General features: G+C 43.1%; 1 protein-coding gene across 1 annotated transcript; it reads right to left on the bottom strand.

Moving 5' to 3' along the window:
* Positions 1–387: 387 nt before the first annotated feature.
* Positions 388–14086, bottom strand: LOC139371474 (cleavage stimulation factor, 3' pre-RNA, subunit 1). Its single transcript, XM_071111918.1, has 7 exons — positions 13985–14086; positions 13255–13452; positions 12681–12958; positions 11188–11385; positions 9717–9898; positions 4311–4519; positions 388–1237 (listed from the first exon to the last, which is right to left on the bottom strand). Exons 2-7 carry the CDS (start codon positions 13421–13423, stop codon positions 978–980), a joined length of 1296 nt encoding a protein of 431 aa, XP_070968019.1. The 5' UTR covers positions 13424–13452; positions 13985–14086; the 3' UTR covers positions 388–977.
* Between the last annotated feature and the right edge of the window lie 11734 nt (positions 14087–25820).

Below are 25820 nucleotides of genomic sequence, written 5' to 3'. Positions count from 1 at the left end.
CATGTATAATCCTGTAATATGATTTTTTAAATTTATTTTTATTTAACGAAGCAAGTTAGTTAAGAACACATTGAAAATAACAAAGACGGCCTAGGAACAGCGGGTTAACTGCCTTGTTCAGGGGCAGAACAACAGATTTTTACCGTGTCAGCTCGGGGACTCGATCTTTCGGTTACTAGTCCAATGCTCTAACCACTAGGCTACCTGCCGCGCGATTCTGGGCAAAAATATATTCTGATGTGGCCCTCCATGGAAAATAATGACCAGGCGTGCTCTAGAACAACGGTGCATATTTCTATACTATAGAACGTTTAACTTTATACTAGAACATTTAAGTCTAAGATTTTCAAGATTAATTTCAAGTCAAAGAACTGACAGGAAAACATATTTTCTTCAATGTTTTAATAAAAATGTGTAACATCAGAAAGACAAACAAAAAAAAAGGGGAAAAAGTGGAAAACAACAAACTCAACTACGGAGTTGTTTTATCAAAAGATTAAAGAAACGTATTAATGAGCATGTTGCTCACGGTCTTCAAAATATCTAGAAGATTAGTTAATGATTACTATTCCCAACAACGCTGTTCATGTAATCAGCCAGCCAATCAGCTGTGTTCTCTACCAACATGGCTACCTACCATGGTGAAACCAGGCCCAGATAGAAACTCACTGGTCAAACACGGCCACCTGGCTGTCATACCTGGGTACTACAGTCATGACAAGCCATTACAGAGTCATCAGAAAGACTCCACTAAGCGCCACTGAAATCCAGTCCAAGATGGAGGCAGGGTAGTCAACTCAGACACGGTTTGTTGTAACGTCTGAGGCTGCAGGACCCTGATGCTGTTCAGTGTCAGGTAAGGAGCTGTTTGGCTGTGGAGTCTTCGTCAATGGGGGTTTCCTCAGTGGTGAGGGATTTTGTTTGGGCTCTGTGGTAGTGTGTTGGTACAGAGGGGTCAGAGGTACAACAGAGGGGTCTCAGTCGGTGGTAGTACGTCTGTACCAAAAGCGGGCCCTGAAGTCATCACTACAGGTCATGAAGCCTGGGTTGGTGGGGGAGTGGACGATACAGCGGACGATGTTGTTGTGACCCAGGGACAGAAGGTTCTTCCTCTCTGCAGATCGGGAGTCCCAGCAGCATAGAGAGATGGTTCTCTCATCAGGCAGCAGAACATAGTCCTCTGTGTGGTTGAACACACCCTGGGTACGATGCATCTGACGACCACTCAGACCAGCACCTGACGGGAGGAAGACACACACACACGGATAAGTTATGGGCAAGAATGATTCCACATCAGAGTAACATTGTCCTGACTCAAACAAAACACCACCCCAGACCTCCTCTCTCTTTGTCCTGACTCAACCCATCCCAGACCTCCTCTCTCTTTGTCCTGATCCCAGACCTCCTCTCTCTTTGTGTCCTGACTCAAACAAAACACCACCCCAGACCTCCTCTCTCTTTGTCCTGACTCAACCCATCCCAGACCTCCTCTCTCTTTGTCCTGACTCAACCCATCCCAGACCTCCTCTCTCTTTGTCCTGACTCAACCCATCCCAGACCTCCTCTCTCTTTGTCCTGACTCAACCCATCCCAGACCTCCTCTCTCTTTGTCCTGACTCAACCCATCCCAGACCTCCTCTCTCTTTGTCCTGACTCAACCCATCCCAGACCTCCTCTCTCTTTGTCCTGACCTCCTCTCTCTTTGTCCTGACTCAACCCATCCCAGACCTCCTCTCTCTTTGTCCTGACTCAACCCATCCCAGACCTCCTCTCTCTTTGTCCTGACTCAACCCATCCCAGACCTCCTCTCTCTTTGTCCTGAACCCATCCCAGACCTCCTCTCTCTTTGTCCTGACTCAACCCATCCCAGACCTCCTCTCTCTTTGTCCTGACTCAACCCATCCCAGACCTCCTCTCTCTTTGTCCTGACTCAACCCATCCCAGACCTCCTCTCTCTTTGTCCTAACTCAACCAACACCACCCCAGATAAATAAATAATGAAACATGTTCAATTTGGTTTAAAAAATGCAAAAACAGTGTTGGAGAAGAAAGTAATATGTGCCATGTAAAAATGTGTGCCATGTAAAAAGCTAACGTTTCAGTTTCTTGATCAGAACATGAGAACATATGAAAGTTGGTGGTTCCTTTTAACATGAGACTTCAATATTCCCAGTTAAGAAGTTTTAGGTTGTAGTTAATATAGTATTTATAGGACTATTTCTCTCTATACCATTTGTATTTTATTAACCTTTGACTATTGGATGTTCTTATAGGCACTTTAGTATTGCCAGTGTAACAGTATAGCTTCCGTCCCCCTCCTTGCCCCTACCTGGGCTCGAACCAGGAACACATCGACAACAGCCACACTCGAAGCATCGTTACCCATCGCTCCCCTTGCAGCGCAAGGGGAATAACTACTCCAAATCTAAAAGGGAGTGACGTTTAAAACAGTATTAGCGCACACCCAGCTAACTAGCTAGCCATTTCACATTGGTTACACCAGCCATTAGGCTGATAGGCTTGAAGTCATAAACAGCGCTGTGCTTGTGAAGAGCTGCTGGTGAAAGTGCTGTTTGAATGAATGATTACGGGTCTGCTGCTGCTCAGTCAGACTGCTCTATCCAATCAGACTTAATTATAACATAATAACACACAGAAATACGAGCCTTTGGTCATTAATATGATCGAATCCGGAAACTATCATTTCGAAAACAAAACGTTTATTATTTCAGTGAAATACGGAACCGTTCGGTATTTTATCTAACGGGTGGCATCCCTAAGTCAATGTATGTCATAATTATGTAAAATTCTGGCAAATTAGTTTGCAATGAGCCATGCAGCCCAAACTGTTGCATATACCCTGACTCTGCGTGCAATGAACGCAAGAGAAGTGACACAATTTCACCTGGTTAATATTGCCTGCTAAACTGGATCAGTAGTTATAACTAGTGATTATGATTGATTGTTTTTTATTAGATCAGTTTAATGCTAGCTAGCAATTTACCTTGGCTAGTGTCTCGGGGGGAGGGGGGGTTAAGGCTAGTGTCTGTAGGGGGGGGTTAAGGCTAGTGTCTTGGGGGGGGTTAAGGCTAGTGTCTGGGGGGGGGGGGGTTAAGGCTAGTGTCTGGGGGGGGTTAAGGCTAGTGTCTGGGGGGGGGGTTAAGGCTAGTGTCAGTAGGGGGGGGTTAAGGCTAGTGTCTTGGGGGGGGGGGGGGGGGGGGGGGTTAAGGCTAGTGTCTTGGCTAGGGGGGGGGGTGGGGGGTTAAGGCTAGTGTCTGGGGGGGGGGGGGGGTTAAGGCTAGTGTCTGGGGGGGTTAAGGCTAGTGTCTTGGGGGGGGGGTTAAGGCTAGTGTCTGGGGGGGGGGGGGTTAAGGCTAGTGTCTGGGGGGGGGGGGGTTAAGGCTAGTGTCTGGGGGGGGTTAAGGCTAGTGTCTGGGGGGGGGGTTAAGGGGGGGGGGGGGGGTTAAGGCTAGTGTCTCGGGGGGGGGGGGGGGGGTTAAGGCTAGTGTCTGGGGGGGGGGGGGGTTAGGGGGGTTAAGGCTAGTGCCTGTAGGGGGGGGTTAAGGCTAGTGTCTTGGGGGGGGGGTTAAGGCTAGTGTCTGGGGGGGGGGGGGGGGGTTAAGGCTAGTGTCTGGGGGGGGGTTAAGGCTAGTGTCTGGGGGGGGGGGGTTAAGGCTAGTGTCTTGGGGGGGGTTAAGGCTAGTGTCTGGGGGGGGGGGTTAAGGCTAGTGTCTGGGGGGGGTTAAGGCTAGTGTCTGGGGGGGGGGGTTAAGGCTAGTGTCTGGGGGGGGGGGGTTAAGGCTAGTGTCTGGGGGGGGGGGGGGTTAAGGCTAGTGTCTGGGGGGGGGGTTAAGGCTAGTGTCTGGGGGGGGGGGGGGGGGTTAAGGCTAGTGTCTGGGGGGGGGGGGGTTAAGGCTAGTGTCTGTAGGGGGGGGTTAAGGCTAGTGTCTGTAGGGGGGGGGTTAAGGCTAGTGTCTGTAGGGGGGGGTTAAGGCTAGTGTCTGGGGGGGGGGGTTAAGGCTAGTGTCTGGGGGGGGGGTTAAGGCTAGTGTCTGGGGGGGGGTTAAGGCTAGTGTCTGGGGGGGGTTAAGGCTAGTGTCTGGGGGGGGTTAAGGCTAGTGTCTGGGGGGGGTTAAGGCTAGTGTCTGGGGGGGGTTAAGGCTAGTGTCTGGGGGGGGGTTAAGGCTAGTGTCTGGGGGGGGTTAAGGCTAGTGTCTTGGGGGGGGTTAAGGCTAGTGTCTGGGGGGGGTTAAGGCTAGTGTCTGGGGGGGTTAAGGCTAGTGTCTGGGGGGGTTCGGGTAAGAGGTTACCTGTGTATTTGACCAAGGGGCGCCCGGTGGAGATCTCCCACAGTTTGGCGACAGAGTCTTTCCCGGTGGAGAGGACGTACTTGGAGTTCTTCGAGAAGACAGCGGAGCAGACCTCCGCCCCATCATGGGCCTTATCAAACGTCATCACACAGCGGTTAGACACACCGTCCCAAAGCTTGATACTGCCGTCCTTACTGCACGTCACATAGCTGGAGACACAGAATGAGTTGAGGGTTAAAGTCATGGGTCAGGGACTGAGCCAGTCTAGTGAACCCACCTGTTGACACCGTCAGGGTTAAGGTCATGGGTCAGGGACTGAGCCAGTCTAGTGAACCCACCTGTTGACACCGTCAGGGTTAAGGTCATGGGTCAGGGACTGAGCCAGTCTAGTGAACCCACCTGTTGACACTGTCAGGGTTAAGGTCATGGGTCAGGGACTGAGCCAGTCTAGTGAACCCACCTGTTGACACTGTCAGGGTTAAGGTCATGTGTTGGGGACCTAAGGGCTGTGGCAGTTATATTCTGTCAGGGTTAAGGTCATGTGTTGGGGACCTAAGGGCTGTGGCAGTTATATTCTGTCAGGGTTAAGGTCATGTGTTGGGGACCTAAGGGCTGTGGCAGTTATATTCTGTCAGGGTTAAGGTCATGTGTTGGGGTCCTAAGGGCTGTGGCAGTTATATTCTGTCAGGGTTAAGGTCAAGCAGAAGACTGCCGGTCTCACGGTAACCGTTAATGAACATAAACATGTTGATCATCTCCAGGCCTCCATTCAAGCTGATGATGCACCTTTGGAATATCTACATTTTGAAGTCTAATAAATCACCTGTTTAAACACCATCACAATAAACAAATTTATTTTAGGCAGGTCTAAAGAAACACTATATGAAGAAAATGTATTTCAGAAGAACAGTATATGAGTTGGCCTGTATGTTATCTGGCTATAGACTTGTTCATTTATCAGACTAGATACTGTATGTTATCTGGCTATAGACTGTAGATAGTTCATTTATCAGACTAGATACTGTATGTTATCAGGCTATAGACTGTAGACTTGTTCATTTATCAGACTAGATACTGTATGTTATCTGGCTATAGACTTGTTCATTTATCAGACTAGATACTGTATGTTATCTGGCTATAGACTGTAGACTTGTTCATTTATCAGACTAGATACTGTATGTTATCTGGGTGTGCTCCATGTCATAGGCTGTAGACTTGTTCATTTAGCAGACAAGATATGCTTATAAGTCATTGCCATTATTTTATAGAATGAGAAAATTAAACTTAGCTGAATAAAATAGAAAGGATATTTTTCCCCATTCCTGGGGCGAGTGCTCATATGAAGTGGCTACGTTGAGCGTAAAAGTGATGATTTGAAACTGGTCCTAAATGCTAGATTTAGACTTACAAGGTAACTTTAGTTGTGAATAATACAAACCTTAGAATGTCTTAGAAATCAAAAGATACACTACATGACCACAAGTATGTGGACTAGAGGTCGACTGATTAAGATTTTTCAACGCCGATACCGATTAAATCGGCCGATTTGATTTATTTATTTGTAATAACAACAATACTGAATTAACACTTATTTTAACTTAATATAATACATCAATAAAATCAATTTAGCCTCAAATAAATAATGAAACATGTTCAATTTGGTTTAAATAATGCAAAAACAAAGTGTTGGAGAAGTAAAAGTGCAATATGTTCCATGTAAAATATGTGCCAAGTGAGAAAGCTAACGTTTCAGTTCCTTGCTCAAGAACATATGAAAGCTGGTGGTTCCTTTTAACATGAGTCTTCAATATTCCCACTTAAGAAGTTTTAGGTTGTAGTTATTATAGGAATTATAGGACTATTTCTCTCTATACCATTTGTATTTCATTAACCTTTGACTATTGGATGTTCTTATAGGCACTTTAGTATTGCCAGTGTAACAGTATAGCTTCCGTCCCCCTCCTCGCTCCTCCCTGGGCTCGAACCAGCAACAACGACAATTAGCGCGCGCTAACTTGCTAGCCATTTCACGTCGGTCACACGAGCCTCATCTCGGGAGATGATAGGTTTGAAGTCAAACAGCGCAGTTAAGAAAACTTTAAGCTTGTCTCTCAATTAAAATACTTGTCAATACTTTGCCCCTTGATAACCAGCGCACTTCTGTATGCTGCCCATATCATTGCATAGTGCAGAAAATACACGATGGTTCAGGGGCCTTGCTTTAACATAGTTAACCATTTTCACTGTAGTGTCCAAAACGTCTTTCAAGCTGTCAGGCATTTCCTTGGCAGCAAGAGCCTCTCGGTGGATGCTGCAGTGACCCAAGAGCCTCTCCGTGGATGCTGCAGTGACCCAAGAGCCTCCTGGTGGATGCTGCAGTGACCCAAGAGCCTCTCGGTGGATGCTGCAGTGACCCAAGAGCCTCCCGGTGGATGCTGCAGTGACCCAAGAGCCTCTCGGTGGATGCTGCAGTGTACCCAAGAGCCTCTGGGTGGATGCTGCAGTCTACCCAAGAGCTTCTTGGTGGATGCTGTAGTGGACCCAAGAGCCTCTGGGTGGATGCTGCAGTCTACCCAAGTGGGGTCGGGAGCAACTGCTTGCACGTGCGTTACCACTCCACTATATCTCACTGTCATGGCTTTTGCACCATCAGTACAGATACCAACACATCTTGACCACCAAAGTCCATTTGATGTCACAAAGCTGTCCAATACTTTTTTTTAAATATCCTCGCTTGTTGTCCTGGTTTCCAGAAGAGGATGTCTTCCTTAATTGAACACCCATAAACGTAACAGACGTACACAAGGAGCTGTGTCAGGCCCGCCACGTCTGTTGACTCATCCAGCTGTAACGCATAAAATTTGCTGGCTTGTATGCGAAGCAGTAATTGTTTCAAACATCTCCTGCCATGTCACTGATGCGTCATGAAATAGTGTTGTTTGATGAAGACATTGTCTGTATAGTTTATTTGGGCCTTTTCCCCAAGCATTGTCACAGCTATATCCTCAGCAGCAGGAAGAATTAAGTCCTCCACAATAGTATGGGTCTTGCCTGTCTTAGCCATTAAGATGCTTCTCGCCCCTTCTTATTATTAATGGTATCTGTTGCTTTTATACATGTCTTACTACTCGGAAATCATACTTATTCACACCCGAAAAACTCCCGTGGCTTGTTTTTCAAGTTGTCATGTTTCGTTTCTAAATGTCTGTGCAAGAGTGAAGGTTTCCTGTGAGAGAGTAACGGTTAATGTGATTGGATGAGTAACGGTTAATGTGATTGGATGAGTAACGGTTAATGTGATTGGATGAGTAACGGTTAATGTGATTGGATGAGTAACGGTTAATGTGATTGGATGAGTAACGGTTAATGTGATTGGATGAGTAACGGTTAATGTGATTGGATGAGTAACGGTTAATGTGATTGGATGAGTAACGGTTAATGTGATTGGATGAGTAACGGTTAATGTGATTGGATGTTCATTATTTGACTAAGTTACCTGTATTTGACATTGTGTTGTTGAACACGCTGAACACTAGATGGTTTAATTGTTTTTTTTGGCAGTGAAACAAAATTACTCAGGCGAGAAAAAAACCTCACCCAGATGTATAGCCCTGTTGGAAAATATCAATGGACTTTTTGAACACGTGAAGAAAAATAATTTAAAAAGATATATATACAGTGCCTTGCGAAAGTATTCGGCCCCCTTGAACTTTGCGACCTTTTGCCACATTTCAGGCTTCAAACATAAAGATATAAAACTGTATTTTTTTTGTGAAGAATCAACAACAAGTGGGACACAATCATGAAGTGGAATGACATTTATTGGATATTTCAAACTTTTTTAACAAATCAAAAACTGAAAAATTGGGCGTGCAAAATTATTCAGCCCCCTTAAGTTAATACTTTGTAGCGCCACCTTTTGCTGCGATTACAGCTGTAAGTCACTTGGGGTATGTCTCTATCAGTTTTGCACATCGAGAGACTGACATTTTTTCCCATTCCTCCTTGCAAAACAGCTCGAGCTCAGTGAGGTTGGATGGAGAGCATTTGTGAACAGCAGTTTTCAGTTCTTTCCACAGATTCTCGATTGGATTCAGGTCTGGACTTTGACTTGGCCATTCTAACACCTGGATATGTTTATTTTTGAACCATTCCATTGTAGATATTGCTTTATGTTTTGGATCATTGTCTTGTTGGAAGACAAATCTCCGTCCCAGTCTCAGGTCTTTTGCAGACTCCATCAGGTTTTCTTCCAGAATGGTCCTGTATTTGGCTCCATCCATCTTCCCATCAATTTTAACCATCTTCCCTGTCCCTGCTGAAGAAAAGCAGGCCCAAACCATGATGCTGCCACCACCATGTTTGACAGTGGGGATGGTGTGTTCAGCTGTGTTGCTTTTTCGCCAAACATAACGTTTTGCATTGTTGCCAAAAAGTTCAATTTTGGTTTCATCTGACCAGAGCACCTTCTTCCACATGTTTGGTGTGTCTCCCAGGTGGCTTGTGGCAAACTTTAAACGACACTTTTTATGGATATCTTTAAGAAATGGCTTTCTTCTTGCCACTCTTCCATAAAGGCCAGATTTGTGCAATATACGACTGATTGTTGTCCTATGGTCAGAGTCTCCCACCTCAGCTGTAGATCTCTGCAGTTCATCCAGAGTGATCATGGGCCTCTTGGCTGCATCTCTGATCAGTCTTCTCCTTGTATGAGCTGAAAGTTTAGAGGGACGGCCAGGTCTTGGTAGATTTGCAGTGGTCTGATACTCCTTCCATTTCAATATTATCGCTTGCACAGTGCTCCTTGGGATGTTTAAAGCTTGGGAAATCTTTTTGTATCCAAATCCGGCTTTAAACTTCTTCACAACAGTATCTCGGACCTGCCTGGTGTGCTCCTTGTTCTTCATGATGCTCTCTGCGCTTTTAACGGACCTCTGAGACTATCACAGTGCAGGTGCATTTATACAGAGACTTGATTACACACAGGTGGATTGTATTTATCATCATTAGTCATTTAGGTCAACATTGGATTATTCAGCGATCCTCACTGAACTTCTGGAGAGAGTTTGTTGCACTGAAAGTAAAGGGGCTGAATAATTTTGCACGCCCAATTTTTCAGTTTTTGATTTGTTAAAAAAGTTTGAAATATCCAATAAATGTCATTCCACTTCATGATTGTGTCCCACTTGTTGTTGATTCTTCACAAAAATATACAGTTTTATATCTTTATGTTTGAAGCCTGAAATGTGGCAAAAGGTCGCAAAGTTCAAGGGGGCCGAATACTTTCGCAAGGCACTGTATATATATATATATATAAAGTGAATCACATTTTATTTGGCGTACCCACAACAGCATTGCACCCAGTTTGGGAATACCTGATCTAGAGGGTTAGAGGTCAGGGGTTACCTGTTAGCATTTGGGTTGTAGTTGACTCCACTGATGGTGTCAGTATGCTGGTCTAGAGGGTTGCAGGAGACGAAGCATTGGAAGGTGTTAACGTCGTAGAGGCGGAGGGTCGGGTGCTGTGTCCCCACCAAAAGGAAGTCACCTGACGGGTGGAAGGAGATGGCACGCAGCATCTCTGCTTCCTGTGGGGAGCAGACACAGAGACACACTACTGTTAGTATATCTAATCCAGGGTTGCTAACTGCTGGGCTCAAAAAGGTGACAATTACATTATTTTCAGAGCAGAGTTGTCACAACACCAACATTTTACTAACTATGTGATAAAAAGCCAATTCTCACCAAGTAGTAATATGATACCACAGGTTTGCCCCGCCAGGTCAGCACGCCTGTTCCCGTTTTCTATAGGTTCTGCCCAAACCCCTGATATCTCTACTCAACACAACACATCAAATGTAACTTCCTGTTTTCTACAGGTTCTGCCCAAACCCCTGATATCTCTACTCAACACAACAAATGTAACTTCCCGTTTTCTATAGGTTCTGCCCAAACCCCTGATATCTCTACTCAACACAACACATCAAATGTAACTTCCCGTTTTCTATAGGTTCTGCCCAAACCCCTGATATCTCTACTCAACACAACACATCAAATGTAACTTCCCGTTTTCTATAGGTTCTGCCCAAACCCCTGATATCTCTACTCAACACAACACATCAAATGTAACTTCCCGTTTTCTATAGGTTCTGCCCAAACCCCTGATATCTCTACTCAACACAACACATCAAATGTAACTTCCCGTTTTCTATAGGTTCTGCCCAAACCCCTGATATCTCTACTCAACACAACACATCAAATGTAACTTCCCGTTTTCTATAGGTTCTGCCCAAACCCCTGATATCTCTACTCAACACAACACATCAAATGTAACTTCCTGTTTTCTACAGGTTCTGCACACCCCCCAGCTCCCCATCGACATCTACACCCCCCAGCTCCCATCACTGTCTACATAAACAGACAATCTGAGAGGAGAACGTTGTTACCCGTACCCGTCTAAAGACCACACCCCCGTTGTTACCCGTACCCGTCTAAAGGCCCCCACCTCTGTTGCTACCCGTCTAAAGGCCCCCACCTCTGTTGCTACCCGTCTAAAGGCCCCCACCTCTGTTGCTACCCGTCTAAAGGCCCCCACCTCTGTTGCTACCCGTCTAAAGGCCCCCACCTCTGTTGCTACCCGTCTAAAGGCCCCCACCTCTGTTGCTACCCGTCTAAAGGCCCCCACCTCTGTTGCTACCCGTCTAAAGGCCCCCACCTCTGTTGCTACCCGTCTAAAGGCCCCCACCTCTGTTGCTACCCGTCTAAAGGCCCCCACCTCTGTTGCTACCCGTCTAAAGGCCCCCACCTCTGTTGCTACCCGTCTAAAGGCCCCCACCTCTGTTGCTACCCGTCTAAAGGCCCCCACCTCTGTTGTTACCTGTACATGTTTGAAGGCTCTCTTGGCAGAGGGCTTGGAGTAGTCAAACAGTTTGAGGGTGTAGTCACGTGACCCAGACGCCAGGATCTGTTCCGTGGGGTGGAATGCCAGACACGTGACCTCATCCACGTGGTCGTACAGTGTTCTGATCACAGGGTGGTTCTCCATGTTCTGCTGGGCTGTCTCATTCATCATCACCTAGAACACACAGGAACATTAATGTTCTGATCACCTAGGTCTTATTACAGCACACCGTTCTTAGTAGACAAATACAGGTAGGTCTCTATCATAGTGTTGCATGGTATACCAAAACCTCTGTACCCTCCCGTGATACAAAAAACAAAAGTTTCGGTGCCAGAATTTGTTACATTCGGTCTGTCAAATGTCTCGAGAGGCTCAAGTCTGTCTATCAGAGTAGCCCCTTTATAAAACGAAGTGCAGAGCCTTCTCCACTTCCTCATTCATCACCATCTGTCTGGCTGCATTATCTCCCCACTCATGTTGCACACAAGTTAACCTACTTGAATAATGTAACACGGCAGGTAAAGATGTTCAAACTGTTCGCAAAACAATGTCCATACAGGCTACAACACTTTACAATTCAAGAACATACCACTATCTCCCAAGTTTAAATGTAGGCTAACTTTCCTTGCTAGTTGACAGCTGAATTCACCACCCTAGTACACCGTTTGTGATATGAAACCATAAGGCAATATATGCTGATTTCATTATATGTTCTCAGATTTACCATTCAAATAAATTATTACCATTGTTGTTTTGTGGTTAGATTGGTAAAAACAAAATCAAATTGATTGTATAATTGATTCAACTAATGCATACATGGCTGTCTAAAATGTTTTTCATACAAATGTAATGATATTGAAGTCAAAAGATGGCCACTGATTGATCAGAGCAGTAGCTGAGTTTCGGTCTGGATCAAGTGCCATTCTGTGACTTTGGCTAATAGGCCTTTTTTTGTGGCATCGCGTATTGTGATACTCAACCTGGCATTGCGTATTGTGATACTCAACCTGGCATCGTGTATTGTGATACTCAACCTGGCATCGCGTATTGTGATACTCAACCTGGCATCGCGTATTGTGATACTCAACCTGGCATCGCGTATTGTGATACTCAACCTGGCATTGCGTATTGTGATACTCAACCTGGCATCGCGTATTGTGATACTCAACCTGGCATCGCGTATTGTGATACTCAACCTGGCATCGCGTATTGTGATACTCAACCTGGCATCGCGTATTGTGATACTCAACCTGGCATCGCGTATTGTGATACTCAACCTGGCATCGCGTATTGTGATACTCAACCTGGCATCGCGTATTGTGATACTCAACCTGGTATCGCGACAACACTACCCTCTCGGTTTCATCCTCGATCACTTCTGTTTAGTTACTAGTGAATACAACCAAGGCTCTGGTCAAAAGTAGTGCACTACACAGGGAATAAGCTACAATGTCAGCCCTCTGTCTCACCTCTATGGGCATGGCACTCTTGGCCAGCATACGTTCTGTGTCCAGGACTTTGATGGAGGCGTCTGCAGAGCCCGTAGCAATGAGCTGCCCGTCCCGGCTGTAGGTGGCCACGCGACAGGGACCCTTATGAGACGTCACGTAACAAGTCTCGTACTCAGACGCCTCGGGGGACATGGACTGGACGTCAGCGTCAAACTCCAGGTCGATGCCAACGCCTGGTGCCACTGTGTCAGACCGCCCGATGGCATACTGCACCGCACTGTCATCATTCTCCATGCCTGGAGAGAGGAGGTTGGATGGAGAGATACAGTTTTACAACCGATCAAACTGCAGACATTGAGCTATCTTGTGCACCACAGTCATCATTCTCCTTGCCTGGGGGTGAATGGAGCAATACAGTTGATTAAAACAGTGACAACACTACAGACATTTAGCCAGCAAACTACACTGTCGCCATTCGCTATGTCTTGGGAGGACGGGATGGATGAAACAGTGGAGCAGTATAGTTCCAAAACAACCACACTGCAGACATGTAGTTAGTATTCTCCTACGAGCTAGTCCACTACCCACTCACCTATCTTGGCCAGCTGCATGAGGTTCTCAGAGGGCGACACGACGCTCTGTGGCTTCACCTCCGTGATGAGGTTGTTGGCGATGTTGGTGTAACCGTCATACAGCAACTGGCTGATGATCAGCCGGTACAGGTGCTGTCGGTCCCGCAGCGTCGGTTTGGGACGGTACATCTCCGCTCAGGCTTCTTCAACGAACTTGGCTGAAATCGATCAAAACATGGTCATCATTATTTGCTACAAATCAAAAACGATTTTATTATGGACTTTTAACTTCTATAACTTCAACTAGCTAGCAAAGAAAGCTCAACTATCATGCGAATAGTATGAAAGCCCACTGGCTGGTTAAGTAACTAACGTTAGCATACCAACGGGACCTACAATGCAAGATAGCTGCTGTAGCTAGCTACGACAAAACCATTCGTAACATTCACATTACAAACATAAATCGTAGACCGTACAAACTGTTAACAAGCACCTTATGTTTGCAATAATAACCAACCGAGTTTAGGGAAGTAAAATCAAATAACGTTAAATGAAAATGCATTGATTGAACTTATCTACTGCTAGCTAGCTAGCCCAACATTGTGCAAGCAACGACTGCACCAAACGGGTTAAAAACTTGGTTTAATTGGTTGCGATCATGTATAACACAACAAGAATATCAAGAAAATGTATCAAACTTAAAGAAACGTTAGCTACATACATAAAACCTTTCAAATGTTGCAAAAATACCTTTGCCTTGGTTCAAGGGACGCTTGGGGTTACAAAGCATGCGCTGCGTAACTGCGTCACTTGCATCACGTGTCACATCTTTGCGTCGGTACGTAACGGGGCGTGGGTTTTGACCACAGAATTGACAATGAATAGAACGTACTTAGAAGCTCTTACCCTGGCTGGTAAACAAACGGGTACACTCAAAATGGCTGCCTGGTAATGTGTCGCAATCATTTCCATGGTATGGTTTGGAATGTTCTCTCAACTGATGTTGGATTTACCTGGTAATGTAGAATGTTCATTCAAAGGATGCTAACTGATGGCTCATGCAATGACATTTTTGTTTTATTTAATATAAATTGTGTTAACTCAACAAATCACACAGCACAGATTGAAGAGTGCATTTCCTGCTTTTACTTTCTGGCATGGGTACACTCAAAATGGCTGCCAGTCCACCCATTATGCCATCACTGACTTGAATGGAGATGGCCTTTCTATTCATTCTTATTTCTGTTTTTGCTGTGCTCCAAACAACTGGCAAAAAAAACAAAAAAACATCAGCCATTCATCAGCCATCTCCAACTGGGAAAAATAGTTTTGAACTGTCATCCAACTTGGAGTTCCAAGTCAGAAACTCTGGCATCTTTCTAGCGCACCGACTTTCCGACCTGAAGTTCACTGACGTCATGATTTGACCTCAGGTTTCTTTCAGAGTTCCCAGTTGTCTTGAAAGCACCATTTGTTCCCGAGCTTCCCCAGGTAACACGAATGTCTGGCCCACATTTGGCCTGATTCCGGCATGCCAGATCTAAATCTGCTGGCCTGGGTCTGGCAGCCGGATCCGGCCCGAGTCCGAAATGAATGACGGTACAGACTAGGCCCGATCTGGCAGCCTAAACGGAGACAGAATTGGCCCAGCAATGGCCCAAATTCACTCGATTCTACCACTAAAAAAAGATTTATATTAAATGTAAGTAGTAATATTTCTATTAAATGTAAGTAGTAATATTTTATTAAATGTAAGTAGTAATATTTATATTAAATGTAAGTAGTAATATTTTATTAAATGTAAGTAGTAATATTTATATTACATGCAAGTAGTAATATTTTATTAAATGTAAATAGTAATATTTTTAAATGTAAGTAGTAATATTTATATTAAATGTAAGTAGTAATATTTTATTACATTTAAGTAGTAATATTTTATTAAATGTAAATAGTAATATTTTATTAAATGTAAGTAGTAATATTTGTATTAAATGTAGGTAGTAATATTGCAGCTATCAACTGAACTATAAATGAACATAAACATAAAAAATAAATTCTCATTTTAAAACTTTTACTTAAATAGATGGAATTGACTTTGTGTGGGTGTCATCCCTCCACAGGCAACATCTGTGTACAGTAGCATGGATGTATCCAAATAAATGTCACTAGAAAACAGCTCAATCAAATGCAAATGCAGCTACTTAGAATAAAATCAATATGCAGAGTTGACACGACTATGTTAGCCATAGTTGACTAGATATCTAGCAAGGGATCAGAACATTGCCAGCCTGCCTAGCAATCAAATAAATAGAATGAACAACAAGTCCACTTCTCTAGCAACTTAACCGATACAACTAACAACGAGGTATAGTGGAATGATGAAATAGTATACACATTTACTGGTAAAAATGTGTGATTGTTTTCTTTGGAAAAGGTGGTATAAGTTGGATAAACCCCTCCGTTCTGTACATTATCTTGAACTAATAAACACGGCACCAAGTACAAAGTCGTCCATTATTTCCAGATAATGTACAAAGCGTCAGTGTTTATCTCTTACATGTATGTGTGTATGTAAATGCATCTACAGTTGAAGTCAGAAGTTTACATACACTTAGGTTGGAGTCATTAAATCTCGTTTTTCAACCACTCCACATATTTCTTGTTAATAACAAACTATAGTTTTGGCAAGTCGGTTTGGACATCTACTTTGTGCATGACACAAGTAATATACCCCGAAAATGTTTACAGACAGATTATTTAATTTATAATTCACTGTATCACAATTCCAGTGGGTCAGAAGTTTACGTACACTAAGTTGACTGTGCCTTTAAACAGCTTGGAAAATTCCATAAAATTATGTCAGAGGCACTGAGTTTGAAGGTAGGCCTTGAAAAACATTCACAGGTACACCTCCAATTGACTCAAATTATGTCAATTAGCCTATCAGATGCTTCTAAAGCCATGACATAATTTTATGGAATTTTCCAAGCTGTTTAAAGGCACAGTCAACTCATGGGAAAATCAAAAGACCTCAGAAAAAATTGTAGACCTCCACAAGTCTGGTTCATCCTTGGGAGCATTTTCCAAACGCCTAAAGGAACCATGTTCATCTGTACAAACAATAGTATGCAAGTATAAACACCATGGGACCACGCAGCCGTCATACTGCTCAGGAGGGAGACGTGTTCTGTCTCCTAGAGATTAACGTACTTTGGTGCGGAAAGTGCAAATCAATCACAGAACAGCAGCAAAGGACCTTGTGAAGATGCTGAATGAAACCGGTACAAAAGTATCTAAATCCACAGTAAAACGAGTCCTATATCGACATAACCTGAAAGGCTGCTCAGCAAGGAAGAAGCCACTGCTCCAAAACCGCCATATAAAAGCCAGACTACGGTTTGCAACTGCACATGGGGACAAAGATAGTACTTTTTGGAGAAATGTATTCTGGTCTGATGAAACAAAAATAGAACTGTTTGGCCATATTGACCATTGTTATGTTTGGAGGAAAAAGGGGGAGGCTTGCAAGCCAAAGAACACCATCCCAATCGTGAAGCACGGGGGTGGCAGCATCATGTTGTGGGGGTGCTTTTTTAACCGATGTGAAATGGCTAGCTAGTTAGCGGTGGTGCGCGCTAATAGCTTTTCAATCGGTGACGTCACTTGCTCTGAGACCTTGAAGTAGTAGTTCCCCTTGCTCTGCAAGGGCTGCGGCTTTTGTGGAGTGATGGGTAGCGATACTTCGTGGGTACCTGGTTCGTGCCCAGGTAGGGGCAAGGAGAGGGACAGAAGTTATACTGTTACATTGATGCTGTTGACCCGGATCACTGGTTGCTGTGGAAAAGGAGGAGGTCAAAAGGGGGGTGAGTGTAACCGATGTGAAATGGCTAGCTAGTTAGCGGTGGTGCACGCTAATAGCGTTTCAATCGGTGACGTCACGATGCTTCCAGGGTGGCTGTTGTTTAACAACTACTTCAAGGTCTCAGAGCAAGTGACATCACCGATTGAAACACTATTAGCGCGCACCACCGCTAAGTAGCTAGCCATTTCACATCGTTTACAAAAGCCCCCCCAACAGAAGCACAGCTGGTTCGAGCCAGGGTCGGTGCGAGGGAACGGAAGGTATACTGTTATGCTTTTCTGCAGAAGGGACTGGTGCACTTCACAAAACAGTGGCATCATGAGGCAGGAAAATTATGTGGATATATTGAAGCAACATCTCAAGACATCAGTCAGGAAGTTAAAGCTTGGTCGCAAATGGGTCTTCCAAGTGGACAATGACCCCAAGCATACTTCCAAAGTTGTGGCAAAATGTCTTAAAGACAACAATGTCAAGGTATTGGAGTGGCCATCACAAAGCCCTGGCCTCAATCCTATAGAACATTTGTGGGCAGAACTGAAAAAGCGTGTGAGAGCAAGGAGGCCTACAAACCTGACTCAGTTACACCAGCTCTGTCAGGAGGAATGGGCCAAAATTCACCCAATTTATTGTGGGAAGCTTGTGGAAGCCTACCCAAAACGTTTGACCCAAGTTAAACAATCTAAAGGCAATTCTACTAAATACTAATTGAGTGTATGTAAACCTCTGACCCACTGGGAATGTGATGAAAGAAATGAAAGCTGAAATAAATCATTCTCTCTACTATTATGACATTTCACATTCTTAAAATAAAGTGGTGATCCTAACTGGCCTAAAACAGGGAATTTTTACTAGGATTAAATGTCAGGAATTGTGAAAAACTGAGTTTAAATGTATTTGGCTAAGATATGTAAACTTCGGACTTCAACTGTATGTAAATAAGGTATTTCTGTTTTTAACTTGTATTTCATTTGCAAAAATGTATAAAAACATGTTTTCGCTTCGTTATTATTGTGTATTGTGTGTAGATTGATGAGAACATTTTATTTATTTATTCCATTTCAGAATAAGGCTGTAACGTAACAAAATGTGCAAAAAGTGAAGGGGTCTGAACACTTTTGAAATGAACTGTAAATATGTGCCTGTTGTAGTGCCACCATGTGGTCAATCTGAATGTGTTTGAATATGTTGAGTCTTGACAGGGTTTGGAACACGTGTACCAAGTCTGGTTACAATACAAATACCAGTGTCTGGTTTATATGCATTTATGTACCACACCCACATGAATGTTTATTGGTCAGTTGTTTGGCATACTAGTCTGGGTAAATATTGCATTGAAAGACCTTGGTCCAAAGATGCCGTAGATGCCATAAATAAAGTTTAATCCGAATAGGGCAAATAGAAATAATGTGGTGACCCTAACTGACCTAACACAGGGAATTGTTGTGAGGATTAAATGTCAGGAATTGTGATAAACTGAGTTTAAATGTATTTGGCTAAGGTATGTAAACTTCCGACTTCAACTGTATACTGTACATATGAAAGTGGCCAATGATATCAAGTCTGTAGGTAGGCAGCCGCCTCTCTGTGCTAGTGGTGGCTGTTTAACAATCTGATAGCCTTGAGATAGAAAAACAGCTTCCATCTCTCTGTCCCTGCTTTGATGCACCTGTACAGTCTTCACCTTATGGATGGTAGTGGGGTGAACAGACAGTGGCTCGGGTGGTTATTGTCCTTGATGATCTTGTTTGCCTTTGTGACATCGGGAGCTGTAGGTTTCCTGGAGGGCAGGTAGTTTGCCCCCTGGTTGTGCAGACCGCACCACCCTCTGGAGAGCACTGCGGTTGTGGGTGGTGCAGTTGCCGTACTAGGTGGGGATACAGCCCGACAGGATGCTCTCGATTATGCATCTGTAAAAGTTAGTGGGGATTTTAGGAGCCAAGCAAAATGTATTCAGCCTCCTGAGGTTAAATACTCTTGCGCTTTCTTAACCACACTGTCTGTGTGAGTGGACCATTTCAGTTTGTCTGTGATATGTACGCAGAGGAACTTGTGGGACCCCAGTGTTGAGGATCAGCGGAGTGGAGATGTTGTTTCCTACCTTCACCACCTGGGGGCGGCCCGTCAGCAATTCCAAGATCCAGTTGCCCAAGGTGGGGTCGAGACCCAGGGACTCAAGCTTAATGATGAGTTTGGAGGGTACTATGGTGTTGAATGCTGAGCTGTAGTCAATGAACAGCATTCTTTCATAGGTATTACTTTTGTCCAGATGGGTTAGAGCAGTGTAATTGCGATTGCATTGTCTGTGGACCTATTGGGGTGGTAAGCAAATGGGAGTGGGTTTAGGGTGTCAGGTAGGGTGGAGGTGAGATGATCCTTGACTAGTCTCTCAAAGCACTTCATGATGACAGAAGTGAGTGCTACGTGGCCGTAGTCAATTAGTTAAGTTACCTTTGCCTTCTTGGGAACAGGAACAATGGTGGACATGTTGAAGCAAGTGGGGACAGCAGACTGGGATAGGGATTGATTGAATATGTTCGTAAACACACCAGCCAGCTGGTCTGTGTATGCTCTGAGGACGCGGCTAGGGATGCTGTCTGAGCCAGCAGCCTTGAGACGGTTAACACGTTTAAATGTTTTACTCACATCTGCCACGAAGAAGGAGAGACCACAGTCTTTGTTAGCGGGCCATGTCAGTGGCACTGTATTGTCCTCAAAGCGCAGAAAGAAGTTGTTACATTTGTCTGGGAGCAAGACGACGATGTCCGCGACGGGGCTGGTTTTCTTTTTGTAATCCGTGATTGCCTGTATCCCCTGCCACATACGTCTTGTGTCTGAGCTGTTGAATTGCGACTCCACTTTGTCTCTGTACATGACTTTTTCCCTGTTTGATTGATTTACGGAAGGAATAACTACACTGTTTGTATTCGGTCATGTTTCCAGTTGCCTTGCCATGATTAAATGTGGTGGTACGTGCTTTCAGTTTCAATCCATGGTTTCTGGTTAGGGAAGGTTTTAATAGTCACAGTGGGTATAACATCTCCTATACACTTCCTTATAAACTTGCTCCCCGAGACAGCGTATACGTCAATGTAATTCTCTGAGGCTACCCGGAACATATCCCAGTCCACGTGATCAAAACAATCTTGAAGCGTGGAATCCGATTGGTCAGACCAGCGTTGGATAGACCTAAGCACAGGCGCTTCCTGTTTTTGTTTTTGCCTGTAGGAGGGGAGCAACAAGATGGAGTCATGGTTGGAGTTGCCAAAAGGAAGGCGGGGGAGGGCCTTGTATGTATTGCGGAAGTTAGAGTAGCAATAGTCGAGTGTGTTACTCGCTCGTGTACTGCAATCAGTATGCTGATAGAATTTAGGTAACCTTATTCTCAAATGAGCTTAGTTAAAATCTCCAGCTACAATAAATGCAGCCTCAGGATATATGGTTTCCAGTTTGCATAAAGTCCTGTGAAGTTCCTTGATGGCCGTCTTAGTATCCGCTTGCAGGGGGATATACACAGCTGTGACGATAACCGAGGAGAGGTCTCTTGGGAGATAATACGGTCGGCATTTGATTGTGAGGAATTCTAGGTCAGGTGAACAAAAGGACTTGAGTTCTTATATGTTTTTACAATTACACCATGAGTCATTAATCATGAAACATACACCCCTATCCTTCATATTACCAGAGAGATGTTTATTCCTGTCGGCACGATGCACTGAAAATCCCGTTGGCTGTACTGACTCCGACAGCATGTCCCCAGCTAGCCATGTTTCCGTGAAACAGAGTATGTTACAATCCTGGATATCTCTTTGGAAAGAGACAGGAAATAGTAGCCTATTGTTGACTTGGTGATATGAGGTCTCAATCTTCAATTAAACTTTGTCTATGTTCGAGTTCGGCAAAAATGTGGCATGCAACCTTCGATTATGACACAGAAAAAACTTTGGCAAAGTTACAGCTTCGGCGATACAATTCATAACCTACCTGTGTGCTTCCAACACACTCTCAAACACATAGATCCCCTGAACGCAGCTCACTCTCCAGCCCACTTTCCAGCTCACACTCTCAAACACATAGATCCCAATCACCTGAATTCTAATCACCTGTTCACACACCTGTGTGTCATTATCACACACTATTTAGTTCAGTTCTTTGCATTCCATCACTGTGAGGTAGTGTTTGTTTTGTGACACACGTCTATTCAGAGCGCTGGTTTGCATGTCATTTGATCCTCCCGTGTATGATAGTTTTTGCTTGCCTAACTAATGATGCCTATTCCCTATTCCCTGCCTGTATTTTAGCCTATTGGTGTTATTATAGTGATTAATAGTCACATGTACAGGGTTGCAGGTGTTATTACAGTGTTTTATAGTCACATGTACAGGGTTACAGGTGTTATTACAGTGTTTAATAGTCACATGTACAGGGTTACAGGTGTTATTACAGGGTACAGTGTTTAATAGTCACATGTACAGGGTTACAGGTGTTATTACAGGGTACAGTGTTTAATAGTCACATGTACAGGGTTGCAGGTGTTATTACAGTGTTTAATAGTCACATGTACAGGGTTACAGGTGTTATTACAGTGTTTAATAGTCACATGTACAGGGTTACAGGTGTTATTACAGTGTTTTATAGTCACATGTACAGGGTTACAGGTGTTATTACAGTGTTTAATAGTCACATGTACAGGGTTGCAGGTGTTATTACAGTGTATAATAGTCACATGTACAGGTTTACAGGTGTTATTACAGGGTACAGTGTTTAATAGTCACATGTACAGGGTTACAGGTGTTATTACAGGGTACAGTGTTTAATAGTCACATGTACAGGGTTGCAGGTGTTATTACAGTGTTTAATAGTCACATGTACAGGTGTTATTACAGTGTTTAATAGTCACATGTACAGGGTTACAGGTGTTATTACAGTGTTTAATAGTCACATGTACAGGGTTACAGGTGTTATTACAGTGTTTAATAGTCACATGTACAGGGTTACAGGTGTTATTACAGGGTACAGTGTTTAATAGTCACATGTACAGGGTTTCAGGTGTTATTACAGTGTTTAATAGTCACATGTACAGGGTTACATGTGTTATTACAGGGTACAGTGTTTAATAGTCACATGTACAGGGTTACAGGTGTTATTACAGTGTTTAATAGTCGCATGTACAGGGTTACAGGTGTTATTACAGGGTACAGTGTTTAATAGTCACATGTACAGGGTTACAGGTGTTATTACAGTGTTTAATAGTCAAATGTACAGGGTTACAGGTGTTATTACAGGGTACAGTGTTTAATAGTCACATGTACAGGGTTACAGGTGTTATTACAGTGTTTAATAGTCACATGTACAGGGTTACAGGTGTTATTACAGGGTACAGTGTTTAATAGTCACATGTACAGGGTAGCAGGCGTTATTAGTGTTTTATAGTCACATGTACAGGGTTACAGGTGTTATTACAGGGTGCAGTGTTTAATAGTCACATGTACAGGGTTACAGGTGTTATTACAGGGTACAGTGTTTAATAGTCACATGTACAGGGTTGCAGGTGTTATTACAGTGTTTAATAGTCACATGTACAGGGTTACAGGTGTTATTACAGTGTTTAATAGTCACATGTACAGGGTTGTAGGTGTTATTACAGTGTTTAATAGTCACATGTACAGGTTTACAGGTTTTATTACAGTGTTTTATAGTCACATGTACAGGGTTACAGGTGTTATTACAGTGTTTAATAGTCACATGTACAGGGTTACAGGTGTTATTACAGGGTACAGTGTTTAATAGTCACATGTACAGGGTTACAGGTGTTATTACAGGGTACAGTGTTTAATAGTCACATGTACAGGGTACAGTGTTTAATAGTCACATGTACAGGGTTGCAGGTGTTATTACAGTGTTTAATAGTCACATGTACAGGGTTACAGGTGTTATTACAGTGTTTAATAGTCACATGTACAGGGTTACAGGTGTTATTACAGTGTTTAATAGTCACATGTACAGGGTTGTAGGTGTTATTACAGTGTTTAATAGTCACATGTACAGGTTTACAGGTGTTATTACAGTGTTTTATTGTCACATGTACAGGGTTACAGGTGTTATTACAGTGTTTAATAGTCACATGTACAGGGTTACAGGTGTTATTACAGGGTACAGTGTTTAATAGTCACATGTACAGGGTTACAGGTGTTATTACAGTGTTTTATAGTCACATGTACAGGGTTACAGGTGTTATTACAGTGTTTAATAGTCACATGTACAGGGTTGCAGGTTTTATTACAGTGTTTAATAGTAATGTACAGGGTTACAGGTGTTATTACAGTGTTTAATAGTCACATGTACAGGGTTACAGGTGTTATTACAGTGTTTAATAGTCACATGTACAGGGTTACAGGTGTTATTACAGGGTAATAGTCACATGTACAGGGTTGCAGGTGTTATTACAGGGTTTAATAGTCACATGTACAGGGTTACAGGTGTTATTACAGGGTACAGTGTTTAATAGTCAAATGTACAGGGTTACAGGTGTTATTACAGGGTACAGTGTTTTATAGTCACATGTACAGGGTTACAGGTGTTATTACAGGGTACAGTGTTTAATAGTCAAATGTACAGGGTTACAGGTGTTATTACAGGGTACAGTGTTTAATAGTCATGTACAGGGTTACAGGTGTTATTACAGGGTAATAGTCACATGTACAGGGTTACAGGTGTTATTACAGTGTTTAATAGTCACATGTAAAGGGTTGCAGGTGTTATTACAGGGTACAGTGTTTAATAGTCTCATGTACAAGGTTACAGGTGTTATTACAGTGTTTAATAGTCACATGTACAGGGTTGTAGGTGTTATTACAGTGTTTAATAGTCACATGTACAGGGTTGTAGGTGTTATTACAGTGTTTAATAGTCACATGTACAGGGTTGCAGGTGTTATTACAGTGTTTTATAGTCACATGTACAGGGTTACAGGTGTTATTACAGTGTTTAATAGTCACATGTACAGGGTTACAGGTGGTATTACAGTGTTTAATAGTCACATGTACAGGGTTAAAGGTGTTATTACAGTGTTTAATAGTCACATGTACAGGTTACAGGTGTTATTACAGTCACATGTACAGGTGTTATTACAGTGTTTAATAGTCACATGTACAGGGTTACAGGTGTTATTACAGTGTTTAATAGTCACATGTACAGGGTTACAGGTGTTATTGCAGTGTTTAATAGTCACATGTACAGGGTTACAGGTGTTATTACAGTGTTTAATAGTCACATGTACAGGTTTACAGGTGTTATTACAGGGTACAGTGTTTAATAGTCACATGTACATGGTTACAGGTGTTATTACAGGGTACAGTGTTTAATAGTCACATGTACATGGTTACAGGTGTTATTACAGTGTTTAATAGTCACATGTACAGGGTTACAGGTGTTATTACAGTGTTTAATAGTCACATGTACAGGGTTACAGGTGTTATTACAGTGTTTAATAGTCACATGTACAGGGTTGCAGGTGTTATTACAGGGTACAGTGTTTAATAGTCACATGTACAGGGTTGCAGGTGTTATTACAGTGTTTAATAGTCACATGTACAGGGTTACAGGTGTTATTACAGTGTTTAATAGTCACATGTACAGGGTTGTAGGTGTTATTACAGTGTTTAATAGTCACATGTACAGGGTTACAGGTGTTATTACAGTGTTTAATAGTCACATTTACAGGGTTACAGGTGTTATTACAGTGTACAGTGTTTAATAGTCACATGTACTGGGTTACAGGTGTTATTACAGGGTTTAATAGTCACATGTACAGGGTTACAGGTGTTATTACAGTGTAATAGTCACATGTACATGGTTACAGGTGTTATTACAGTGTAATAGTCACATGTACAGGGTTACAGGTGTTATTACAGGGTACAGTGTTTAATAGTCACATGTACAGGTTTACAGGTGTTATTACAGTGTTATATAGTCACATGTACAGGGTAGCAGGTGTTATTACAGTGTTTAATAGTCACATGTACAGGGTTGCAGGTGTTATTACAGTGTTTAATAGTCACATGTACAGGGTTACAGGTGTTATTACAGGGTACAGTGTTTAATAGTCACATGTACAGGGTTACAGGTGTTATTACAGGGTACAGTGTTTAATAGTCACATGTACAGGGTTGCAGGTGTTACTACAGTGTTTAATAGTCACATGTACAGGGTTACAGGTGTTATTAGAGGGTACAGTGTTTAATAGTCACATGTACAGGGTTACAGGTGTTATTACAGTGTTTAATAGTCACATGTACAGGGTTACAGGTGGTATTACAGTGTTTAATAGTCACATGTACAGGGTTAAAGGTGTTATTACAGTGTTTAATAGTCACATGTACAGGTTACAGGTGTTATTACAGTCACATGTACAGGTGTTATTACAGTGTTTAATAGTCACATGTACAGGGTTACAGGTGTTATTACAGTGTTTAATAGTCACATGCACATGGTTACAGGTGTTATTACAGGGTACAGTGTTTAATAGTCACATGTACATGGTTACAGGTGTTATTACAGTGTTTAATAGTCACATTTACAGGGTTACAGGTGTTATTACAATGTACAGTGTTTAATAGTCACATGTACTGGGTTACAGGTGTTATTACAGGGTTTAATAGTCACATGTACAGGGTTACAGGTGTTATTACAGTGTAATAGTCACATGTACATGGTTACAGGTGTTAT

The sequence above is a fragment of the Oncorhynchus clarkii genome, chromosome 17 (genome assembly GCF_045791955.1).
Source record: "Oncorhynchus clarkii lewisi isolate Uvic-CL-2024 chromosome 17, UVic_Ocla_1.0, whole genome shotgun sequence".
Lineage (NCBI taxonomy): Eukaryota > Metazoa > Chordata > Actinopteri > Salmoniformes > Salmonidae > Oncorhynchus > Oncorhynchus clarkii.
This window is presented reverse-complemented; position numbering and strand designations above follow the sequence as displayed.

What these genes read in the sequence shown, in the direction of transcription:
- LOC139371474 (XM_071111918.1), bottom strand. Translation starts at nt 13,423, where the DNA reads ATGTACCGTCCCAAACCGACGCTGCGGGACCGACAGCACCTGTACCGG. An exon ending in AGAGTGCCATGCCCATAGAG is followed by an intron (nt 11,386 to 12,680) that starts GTGAGACAGAGG and finishes TGTGTGTTCTAG; the next exon opens with GTGATGATGAATGAGACAGC. An exon ending in CCCCTTGGTCAAATACACAG is followed by an intron (nt 1,238 to 4,310) that starts GTAACCTCTTAC and finishes TCCTCCCGTCAG; the next exon opens with GTGCTGGTCTGAGTGGTCGT.